Genomic DNA, 12043 nt, shown 5'->3' on the forward strand with positions numbered 1-12043 from the left:
AGCATGAATCAGCAGCGTGCACGCGTTCTCGGAGCTGCCTGTTCACAAGGGCACTGCGAACTCAGAGGGACCCTTTTAAGAGCAGTGGATGGTGAATGGGATTAAAGCAGATAAATGCTTCCTTAATTTTTAATTGGAAGCAGATGCAAAGGGCAGTGGATTAACAGGAATAGTGACATTAGCTCTGAGAGCAGCTATGGAGAAAGCAAATCGTGACGCTCAGAGTGTTCGATGGTGATTTTATAACCAGTAAGGGAGTGTGTCAGCTAACAGCAGGCAAACAACTAATTGAAAAAGATCACTTGGAATAGGCTAAGTACCCATTTGGGGGCTTAAAGTATACCAAAGCTTTGGTCTGAGCCAAAGGACATGCTCATTGGACACAAACAAGGCCCCCTGATCTTTCAGAGAGTATGGCTCATTCAGCTCTGTGAAGAGATAGCTAAAGCTGCGATGCAGGGTTAAGACACCAACTGTCCAACCATTACTCATGCTCCTGGGAAAACTCCAGCAGGCTCACTGCTCTGGGAAACAGAAGAGAAAGGCAGGATTCTTACAATTAGAGGACAAAAAAAATTTTTTAAAAAGTCAAATATTTAGTGTACTGTCTAAATGTGTGGAGAGGAAATACCTTCCACCATCTTTGAGGGAGGATTTTATGGAAATAGTTGACATTTAGTATTTTTCTGTGTTTGATAGTAGGGCTGTAAGTTGCCTTTAGAAAAAAAAATAGAACGATTTTTTTTTTTCTCCATTCACTATTTGATATGAGAAGCAGTTTTCCTTTGTGCTTTTTCAAGTTGTTCTGGCACCTCAGGAAAATATTGGGGGGGGAGAGGAGGTAGAAAATATGCTTCGATCAAAGAAAACAAACAAACAATGCTTCAAGGAGCTTTGGAAATACATAGATATAAAACTCTACTAGTAGCATTGTAAAAGTAACAAAAATAGCCCACCTGGGAGAAAAGTCAATGCAGCAAGATGAGCAGGCAGTATGTCTGATGCTGCAAAGGAGGGCTGCAAAGATTGCTTGAAATGGCAAACTGTCTCAAAAAATGTGTAACTTGTCTAGCCGAGTGACACGTGCGTGAATGTCAAGTGAACCCGGTATACTAATCCTATTGGGAAAAAAATGGCAAATGATTGCAGTTAATAAAGAGAAACCCATGACTGGGAGATAAAAGTTTAAATGTGAAGTTGTCCATAAATGCCGCTGCTAAAGGTATTGACCTCAGTCCTTGACCAAAAAGGGAGACTAGTGACCTACGTGTCATGAGCAGCGGCAAAATTTAGTGTCAATACAGTCAAATAAGGGAGGAAGTTTTGTGTGTTTAGCAACAGTGAACTGAAACTGATTATAACCGACCTATTGCCATTGATAGAAGGAGCCAGCGATAACCTATTTGTTCCTCAACTCATGAAAATAACCCCAATTCCTTTTGTCAGATGGTAGGCATGGTGGTGTTGGGTTGACGGTTGGACTCGATGATCTTAGAGGTCTCTTCCAACCTTAATGATTCTATAGGTAGGATTTGCTGTTGGCATATCATTGAGAGAGAGAAAAAGTGGTTGCAGAAAGACATGTAAGCACTTTTTATTAAAGACATCAGAAAAGTTGATTTGTGAGAAAGTATGAAATTATTGAAATTATTAGCAGAGATTTATTTTAAGCTTACGCCAAACAAACAACAAATGAAGTAAGCTGTTTTAAGGTATTGCAGAGACTGGAAATACAAGCTAGGTTTTATATTAATAGCTCAGGAAACATTGGTCCTGAAACCCAGAATTATTTACCCTGGCTGAAACAACTTCCTACTTTCATTTCCTTTAGATACCTATATTAGAAGCTTTATGGCTGAAAAAGTGATATTGCATATGAGATAATTTGTTGAAATGGTGTGTTTGACATAATGATGCCTGCAAATAGGCCAGAATTAGCGGCTATTTCAGCAGTTTGCAGTGGAATGAGGGCTTACACCTGGGCCCACGAGTTCCCGTTATTCGCAAGCCGTGCGCAAGCTGAAAGCACTCTCTGAATATTGATTTGCATGTTTTCAGAAAGTTGTAAGGTGTGTGAGTATGTGAGGTTATTTCACCCTGACGTGGAGAAACGTTTCCAAGTCCCAGACATGAGGAGTACGGAAGTCAGCATTTGGTGTAAAAAGGCTTTAAACAAAATGCTGTGTTAGGTGCCTGAGCCCCCAAATTCAGCAAATCCACAACTCGTGGATTTCACCCCATTTGATATTTGCACCAATATCTATGGCGAGTGCCGCCGCTGCTGAGACTGATTAGCCTTTGTCAGCTTGGTTAGTAGCTTGATTGTAAGCATTTATATTTGTTGTGTTAGTAATTTTATATAGGCTGGAAGGTACAGGGAGTTGTCCCTGGCGTGAGCGGGTCAGTGCCCACGCAGTCCAGCAGTGGCCCCGGGTGGGTGACGCAGACCTGTGCAGGGCTGTGGGCTTTCGCCAAGTCCTGGGGAGTGCGGCCCAGTGCCCCCCCGCTGCCCGCTGCCTGGGGAGGGCAGCACCCCTGCCACCTCCCAGGGCGCCCGCGCCAGCCTTGCTCCTCCAGGAGGAGAGATCATTAACCAAAGAGCATGCGCACCGAAGGAGACTATTAATATGCAGTCAGTTTTCTTCTCGATAGCACTCAATAGCATTTTCTTCTTCATTGCAAATGGTGCAGCTTGAGTGATTTCCAAATAAGTCTTTTTTGTAACCGCCCCTGTTGTTGTAAATCCCCTAGGTAAAGACTAGTAATAGCAATTCTGGGTTGGTTTTTTTTTCCTTTTTATTATATAAAATTTGCTTCTATTTAAGCCTTAGTCTCAAGTTTTAACAAAGCATAAAGTTAAAATGGTAAATCCCTCAGAAAAAGCAAATGGTAATGTGGGCCATTTTAATTGCTTGCAACATTTAAACAGTGGAAGAGATTGACTGTCACCATCTCCTGAAAATGAGCATCTACCTTCAGAGAAAGGCTGTAAGTTTGTTGCTGATACACTTTACTTTTTGAGTACCACAAAGGAATTTTTCCCACTATAACCGTGTATATATCTGCACATAGCCTTTACCATATAGCATAATAATACTCTGCACGGCTTTCACAGAGTATAATAGTAATAAAAATACGGTTTACATGCACTTTCATTATTTTGTAGTGGGAAAACTGAAGCAATATAAATTCATTTTTATAGTGGTTGGTGTCAGTTAATACGTTGTTCTTCCAGAAGTAATGTATTGTAATATAAATTTCCCATTAAGTTAGTGTAGAACAAGGTTTAAGTGACACTATTTGTGAATAACAATTTGTTTGTGACTGTGACATAATTTAATGCAAATATATTGCTCTAAAATGAATTGATCTGATGTCAGATTGATGGTTTGTACTTTTATTATGCATCGTATTTATAAAAGTCCACCATCCCACAGGTACATAGAAGAAAAGATTATCAGCTGTTCACTATACGAATATATAGCTTCATTAGAAGGGCTCTGGAAATGCATGTAAATCGTGAAAGAGGAGCTTGTGATGTTCCCACTATAAAACCTTGCTGAAATTCCCTTTGAATTTGTTTTATGTTACTTTTATATACACGTGCGTTTTATGTTTGTATACTTTCTTATAGGAAAAATAATTTTTTTTTGTTTAAGTTCAAAATCTCTTCTGAAACCCATACAATTAAACCCACCTGAATGATTTCACTTCTTAAGATAAGTGTAAATCTTGACTTGTTGGAAGTTTAGCATAGAATAATGCATGTGAAAGAGAGAGTGTTTACTGTTGTCACTGAGAGATGGTGGGGTCACACTTCACAAGGTCAGCAGATGGAAAGAAAATGAATGGGACCAGAATCTTTTTAGAGGGTGCGGAGGCCAAAAGGTCCGAGTCCAACTCCTCGAGCAGCTACTTATACTTTTTGAATTATTCAGATACCTGGCCATTGATAGGGAATCTTAAGTAACGTACTTCACCTTAATGTACACTTGTAATAGTCTCGAGTGTTTTGATTTAGTGTAGACTATCCGTAAGTCCAAGGGGAAGAGCGAGGGCTCACGTAGGAAGAAGAATGGGAGCTGAGAAAGCAGTGAAGAGGCGCTGTGGTGAGCGATGGGGCTTCTGGAGATGCACACGCAAGCCTGAAGAAAGTCTTTTGGGCTGTTTGTGAGGAGGCTTCCGAAAGCTGTTATCAGCACAAGGGTGATGTTTACCTGGCTGTTTCTCACCAGAGTCCTTGTTAAATATTGTATAAAAGGGAACACTGCTTTGGAAAGGTGAAGTTTAAGGTATTTCTTAAGTCCTTAGAGTCCTGCTGGGAGTCGCAGGGAATAGACAGCAATGGCTGCCTACCTGGAAAGATGTAGTCTGAGTCTTCAAAATAGTGTTACCAACAGGTTACCTTGCTGTTGTTCTTCTGTTGTTGATCTTTTGTTTCCTTGTATGGGTTTTTTTTTACTACTTTCAGCCTTTTTTAAATTTCTGTTTGTAACTAATAACTGACCTGAGGACAAAGACATAAAAACACAGATGTGGAAGTTTAGGCATTATTTTGACTAACCTGACCGATGAATCTATGGGCTTGCTCACAGATACTCTGTTCTTTAAGCAAATTCCTGCTCCTGCTTTTCTCTTTCCACACTTCCCTTTGCCCCTTTGGTAAAGCTGTGCAAATAAAAGACATTTTTACTGTGGTTGAGCTGGAAAAATGGAAGGGAAGAAATAACTTCAGACCCACCAAACTGTGTCCTTCAAACTAAAATTAATTTATATTCCTTCTTCTAGGCGTTTGAACTTGTATTTGTTTCTTTGTTTTAATTCCAGTTGAGCTTTCGAATAATTTAAGCTGATCCCAAGCTTCATTTTTGGTGAATTTGCAGGGGTGGGTGAGGTTTGTGGGAATTAAGGTTCTCTCTTTCTAGACATTTTTGCTCTCTTTTACGTTCTGACCTTATTTTTACTTGGATTCCCAGCAAGCTGCTCATCACTGTGCTAGCTTGTGTTCTTGTGCCCTTCTCGTGCCAGTGGGAAAAGAAGCATGAAACTAACTGGGATCATGTAGTTCTAGACAGTTTAACATTGCTGCTGCTGCCACAAGCAGCAAATTTTATATTGCAGAAGAAAACACAGTCACGCGACATGATGAGCCTGGAGGCTTCTCCCACTTGGGTGTTTAAACAGAAAATGTAGGAGGCTTTAGCAACCCTAAAACTGAGAGTCCTATATCCAGTTTCAACTGAATATGAATCATGTTCTTTAAAAGCACCACGCAAAAAGTATTTTGCAGGGTTTTGAGCAATTGTGTCTGTTTTCTTTTTACCTCGCATGCTTTAACATGCTTTAATGTCAAATTTCATAAACCGTGTGCATGTCCCGGTGCATTCCTACGTTCTCTCCCAAACACAGATGTACATGCGCACACACACACGTGCACGCATCTTCCAGGGAAGGTGTTGTGTGCATCAGGTTATGTTCGTACTTCATTTGAGATGTAGAGAAGAAAAACAACAGAGCATTCCCATGAAAAACAAAGCAGTGCCTACAGCAAGTCTCTGAATGCCACAAAGAGCACACAGGGGCTGTCATGACGTGTCAGCCTTCATCCACTGCCCAGTCTGCATCGCGACACTGAAGCAAAGCAGCAGCGTATGATTTTAGTTAACTTCTCCTAAGCCTTTGCTTGACAGATGGATGAACGGTTTCTGTGAAGCTCTCATCTGTTTACTTGTGGGCTTTTTTGACTCCATGAATTTATTATTAGTGTGCCAAATGATGTTGTTTGTACCAAGGGTCAGATCATCATTTATAGCTTCCATATAAATAAATCCTACTATTGAGACAGACCACTCACTCCTTGGTGCTGCTAGCACAGTGCCTGGCACTTCCTTTGATCCAGCGGGTTTTAATTTATTTTTACTCTTTGTAAAACCTCAGTCTGCTTTGATAATTTAATACCGGAGAAATGTCATGCGTGAGGCTTACTGAAAGTTGCATTGACGAAAATAGGCTGATTAAGAAGGGGAGAGAAATATATGTCCATATAGTAAGTAGAAGTAACATTTTAGCTTGAAAGACTGCAGATTTGGGCAACTTTGGCTTTTTGAGGGGGGAGGGTGTTTCTCTGGGTTCAGGGTTTCTTCAGGCATTCTCTTATCCTCATCCCCTTCTTTCAGCATGTATGTGTTCAAATCAGGTGAGCTGCTGTGGTTAAAAAGGAACCGTACGTGTAGGCAAAAATATCTTGTAAGCTGAAATGGGAGATAACTAAGTGCTCCCGCCTGGTGTTGATGGGATTACCAGGTACTGTGAATCACTCAGGCAAAGAGGCCTGAGGTGACACTTCAGACTTGTTATTACACCAGGGATATTGGTTCCATTTAAAATAAGAAAGTAGGGTCATCTTAGTGTGGTTCAGTTCAAAGCTTTGAAAATGTCTCTTATTGGAAAGATTTGAAGTAAGCAGTTTTGATCCTTCTGCAGCACGAGCATGTCAGTGGCTGAAAGAAGTGGCAGCTGAGCTGGTGTGTTTGCCCTGTGCCCAGCCCCCTCTTTAAACAAGGATTTCTGTTAAAACAACAAATCGTAAGAAGGGGTGACTGAAAACTATTTTGTAAGCATTTCTCTCGTTTGGAAGATGGGGTATGACATAGGCTTTTCCTTGCCTTTGATTTTTCTTTTTAAAAGGATTTTAAAACCATGTAGTCCTTGTCCTAAGATACGCTTATTACAGAGTTCAGTGATGTTCCCTGAAGTCGTAATCTAGCTTGAACTGTTTCCCCTGGCTATACTACGAGACAATTTGACTTTGCATGAAGTTTTGAAACCGTATGTAGAGATAACGTTTCAACTTCATGCTCTCTCTGCACTGCGAATGACAAAATACACTTTGAAGTGTTTTTTCGTACTCTCTACCGCTGCCTTTTGCATGTGAATGAATATTAATAAAAATAGACCCATGCTCACTTTTGGCTTTAATAGGATGTTCTGTCATCTCTTTAATTTGTCTGTCTCTTGACTTTCCTATTTTTAAAAGTTTTATTTTGTTTGTAGTGCCAGGCCCTATACCTGCCAAGTCGGTGAAAGGAACTCCTTTTGAAGATAAGATCTTCCTCAACTGGAAGGAACCTGTGGATCCAAATGGCATCATTACTCAGTATGAGGTAATCATTAAACAGCTAACAAGCATAGGATAGGGCTAGGAAAGTGCAGCAAGAGGGGTGGCTGACGGTGGGTGTTTATCTCTGTAGGCAGCTATTCAATTGTATGCTGCTTTCATTTGCAGAATACTGGATTTTGTGTAGTGATTAGATATTGAAAAATCGTAATTATGGTTCATATGTTGTTGGCTGGCCGGCCCTGTCAAGTGGCTTTGGCATGTGAGTATAACAATATTACAATGTAGGTGCTAGTTTTAAAAATCTTGTATCATTACTATGCATCCTTCCAAAGCCATGACAGCCATGATCTGTGAAATCTTCTTTGTTGGAAGAGAAGGTTACATGAAAAGTAAGGTGGTTATTAAATTTAGAGCAATGTTTTTTAGCTTTGTCAGATCTTTAGGTATCACCTTTCAAGGAAACCTCCACATATATTCTATTTAAAGTGTATTTAATAAATGAGCCTTCTGGGGACGTCCGCAGGAGGTTGGCAGGAAACACGAGCTGATTTGAGGAACAAACACCATCCTGTCCAGCACTCCTTTTTTAAAGGAACAGAGGATATAATTTTGGGTACTAGTGAATTATAGGAGGAAGACAAACCAACTAACCAAACAAAACCCCTTAAATCTGCTTGTTTATCTATTTAATGCTAACAAAGTTCTTTAAATAGTGTGGGTTAACCGTGGTGGGCAGTTCAGCCCCACACAGCCGCTCGCTCGCTCCCCTGCAGTGAGATGGGGGGAGAATCGGAAGGGCAAAAGTGCAAGCTTTTGTGTTTTAATCACAAATCCAAAACACAGCATCATATGAGCTGCTGTAAAGAAAATTAACTCCATCCTAGTCAAAACCAGTGTATTAAGACATCATTGCTGGCTTTAAATATATTAGCTTGGTTTGGACAGCATTTAAATATGATTATTAGAAGAGGAGAGGGAAATGTATTGCAGGAAGTGAAAAATAAAGGGGTTTGGTGGAGATGGGGAGGATGATGGGGGTGTCCTAACTTAAACGTAACAGTGAAATTTTCCATACACAAACTAAAATCACAAAGAAAGAGAGATGAAGGGCACCTGCATAGCCTTTCAAGTGAAGCAGACTCTACAATAATACACATCAAGTCCTCACGGTATCCCCAAGCTAGCTGGGTAGTTAGATGAGCATGTCTTTTGTTTCCTTTCCAGCCAAGCTAACCTAATCCCCTTGTGCCAAAAACCGTAACAATTGTTACAAAAATAATTGTTTTCACAGGTCAGCTATAGCAGTATACGGTCGTTTGATCCTGCAGTTCCAGTCGCAGGACCTCCGCAAACCGTGTCAAAGCTGTGGAACAGCACACACCACGTCTTCTCACACTTGCATCCCGGTACTACTTACCAGTTCTTTATACGTGCAAGCACCGTGAAAGGGTTTGGACCAGCAACCACAATCAATGTAACAACCAACATCTCAGGTAAGAACAAAAAGTGTGTGGTTTTATAAGGTTTTGGGGGTCATTTTTTGTAAGACTTGAAAAATCACGAAATGCGAAAGAAACACACCCACACCCCCCACCCCCCGCCAAATCCTATCATATTGTGAAACTCTGTTACTGAAAATGTTTTTGAGCGTATTTGCCAAACAGTAGCATAAGTTCAGGGATAAATCCTTGCATGAGGTAGAAATTGCACACCAGTAGTTGTCAACTGTTTGATTTTGTGTAATCTTGTACTTTCATCTAAAGATTTTGAAGTGCTGTATAAACCTTAACTAATTAAGCCTTTTAGCACTCCATAGGTCACTAAGTACTATATTTGTTTTGCAGAATAGTAAAGTCAGATGCAGAAAATTAACTGACTTACTCAAGGTGACACCACTTAGCAGCACACAGCTATAACAGAGTTGGGGCGGTTGGGAGGAAGTGCGCATTTCTTTTGTCAGATTCATGTAGGTCTGCTTCCTCGTGCCTTTATTCACTTACTGCAATGCACCAAGATTGATACTATTCATCTTAATAATGCACTGCAAACTGTAGAAGAAAGTAATGTCAAATGGAATGCTTTAGTATTTTTATTTTCTTAAATTTCAGTATTATTCTCAAAAAATAAGATAGTAGCTTATGCAGGTGATAGCAGAAGATAAGTCAGTGCTAAATCTAGAGAGACTGTTGCTTTTATGACATGGCAACTTCAAAGCTTGGCAGAGATCAAAGTCAGTCAGTCAGTTAGAAATGTAAACAGCACGAGGCAGGCTATTTTCCTTATTATCTGCCATAATGAAACTTATATTGTCCTGTAAAGGGAGGTTAATAATGTATTGGAATGCACCTATCGTTTCTATGGGAAACTACTCAGGTAGTTTCCTCACCCAGTTCCCAAAAACATGCACATAATTCAAAATGTGAGAAAATTCAAGGCAGATCTCCTTGAATTATATAGCAAGTGAAATGCTGTAGTCGTAGTTAACTGCAACAATTTGTTGGATTCCATCCCAGCACATAAGTACTAGCACTCCTTATGCCCCAGCCCCTTCAAAAAAACCCAACCAATCAAACCACCAAAAAAAACCAAGCGACATGTTCTGTTCTGTTTATCTAGCTATTAGGTTGTTTTGAAGTCTGATATTTTGCTCAGGTTCTTTTAAGGTCCTTGTGTTTCTTCACAACAAATTCTAGTTCACAAATTTTCAGGGATAATGGTGGTGTAGTACTTGCATACTTGTCTTCTCTTCGTAGGAGAAAAAAACCCCAAAGGTGTAACTATGTAATATCTTGCTAGCATGTCTGTCCCCCAGATGTTTCAATATTTTGAGAAATAAGGACCTCAACATGTTTGGATTATTTAGGACTACAATGTGTTCAGGCTTCTTCAGATGTGCACTCTTTTTCCACCCAGAAATTTCAGGAATTTTGTCCAGAATCCACTTTCTAGACACAGTATGGGTCTGTTAGTTGGCAAAACATGGTTAATACTAGGCAGGCTGTGACATCCTTTGTATCTGAATTTCAGTCTGTTTTTTTTCATCTTGCTTTATGCTGAACTGTTGTCTAGTTTCACTCTACATAACTGATGCTTTTTATGAAGCAATGCGTATGTTTCTGGAAATGCTAGCTTTATCTTAATGAGGAGTGAAATTATTCCTTTTAACCGAGCTTACAAGTGGTTGCTATGATCCTAGTGAATATGATGTAAATAGTTCTGAATTTCAGTCTGTTTTTTTTCATCTTGCTTTATGCTGAACTGTTGTCTAGTTTCACTCTACATAACTGATGCTTTTTATGAAGCAATGCGTATGTTTCTGGAAATGCTAGCTTTATCTTAATGAGGAGTGAAATTATTCCTTTTAACCGAGCTTACAAGTGGTTGCTATGATCCTAGTGAATATGATGTAAATAGTAATTTATAAATGAACATTAAATGAGCATTATTTCTATAAAATAATATTTCATGAAATGAGAGCAATTTTTGTGTTCATCTAGGATCTGGGACTAATGAAGCAAGGTTTTTAATCTTCTTTCAGTGCTCTATCTATTGATATATTATTGTAAAATTATTATGACTTAAATGATTGACATCCTGCTAAGAAACATCTTTTTTGTGAAAGTTCATCATACAGGCATCATGAACAATTTTATAAAGGCACAGCCACATATTTAAAAAAAACACAGAGATAGTTTTCAAGTTTGTTAAAGATTACTAATTAATAGACATCTATTATTTTCTGAATCACAGAAAATCCTGTTTCTTTCCTTGCACTAGAGCTGAAGTCAGCAACAGTATTACCAGTGAGGGCTGCAACAGGTTTGTGCAGATTAAAGTCGGATGGTTGAAGTGATCACGAACACCAGCCAACCAACCCACAACAAATACTACCGCCACAAAGGCCTAGCAGCCAGACCATCAGTGAATCAGCTCCTGAACTGCTTCTAGTTTTGACTTTGTTTTTTCTTAATACCCTGGGCTGAAAACTGCAGTGATTCAGAAGTTGATCCATGAACAGCTTGGCCGTCCACTGTTAGAAATAGAAGGAGAAATGGGCATGGCGATAGACTCCCCCATCTAGTTCTAGTCCACAGACGCATGTCTGTCCAAGCCCAATTTTCCTGCAGCCTGGTTGGTATTGGCATGGTCTCCCATGACATTTAAGAGGAAATGTGAAAGGCTCTTAAATTGTTGGAAGAGGAAAAAGAGAGGTGGTAGAGGTGGGTCTCCAAGATGGTGAATATAGTTGTTTGTAAGGTAGAAAGAGTGAGGCCAAAATGGTATTTTGTAGTCTTAGCGTTTCTTGGCAGTCACCTCCTCCCTCTATTTCTATCTTTCTTGAATAAACTAGATTGGTATAATGATTTGATGGGGAGCAGTTAGGGATGGGGTTATCAATTGTTGATGAAGTCCCGTTCATGCTCTAGTAAAAGATTGCACCTGACTGGAAAATCATTAAAAAAGGCTCAGGTAGCTGATGAAGATTGTGGCTTTTTAATATATTGCAAACAGCCACAATCTCATGAAAATTCAAAATGTTTTCACTGATTTGTTTCTTGTTCTTTTCCTTCCTACTCAACATTAATCAGCTCCCACTTTACCGGACTATGAAGGAGTCGATGCATCTCTCAATGAAACCGCTACTACAATAACTGTACTTTTGAGACCGGCACAAGCCAAAGGTGCACCTATCAGGTAAAAAAAAAAAATAAAATAAAATAAAATAAAATTTTTTTTAAAAAATCAAGAAGATATTTTTCAGTTGATTATATGCTGTCTCGCAGCTCGTAAAGCTGTTCATTTCCAAGTGAAATTCATTTGACATTACTATTGTTTTTCTTAGCCAGACTGAGTTTACCAATAGATCTGTAATTAATAAGAAAAAATTCTTTGGTTTTTTTTTTTTTTAAAGATATTCATGAC

General features: G+C 39.4%; 1 protein-coding gene across 1 annotated transcript in view; it reads left to right on the forward strand.

Moving 5' to 3' along the window:
- The window catches only part of PTPRK (protein tyrosine phosphatase, receptor type K), a 340206-nt gene that overhangs the window by 244799 nt on the left and 83364 nt on the right, over window positions 1-12043 (forward strand). The window contains exons 8-10 of the mRNA XM_019472633.1: window positions 7054-7163; window positions 8412-8613; window positions 11710-11815. Coding sequence (XP_019328178.1) covers window positions 7054-7163; window positions 8412-8613; window positions 11710-11815 — 418 coding nt within the window. The remainder of the gene's footprint in view (window positions 1-7053; window positions 7164-8411; window positions 8614-11709; window positions 11816-12043) is intronic.

This window comes from Aptenodytes forsteri, unplaced genomic scaffold (genome assembly GCF_000699145.1).
Source record: "Aptenodytes forsteri isolate BGI_AS27 unplaced genomic scaffold, ASM69914v1 Scaffold82, whole genome shotgun sequence".
NCBI classification, from domain to species: Eukaryota; Metazoa; Chordata; class Aves; order Sphenisciformes; family Spheniscidae; genus Aptenodytes; species Aptenodytes forsteri.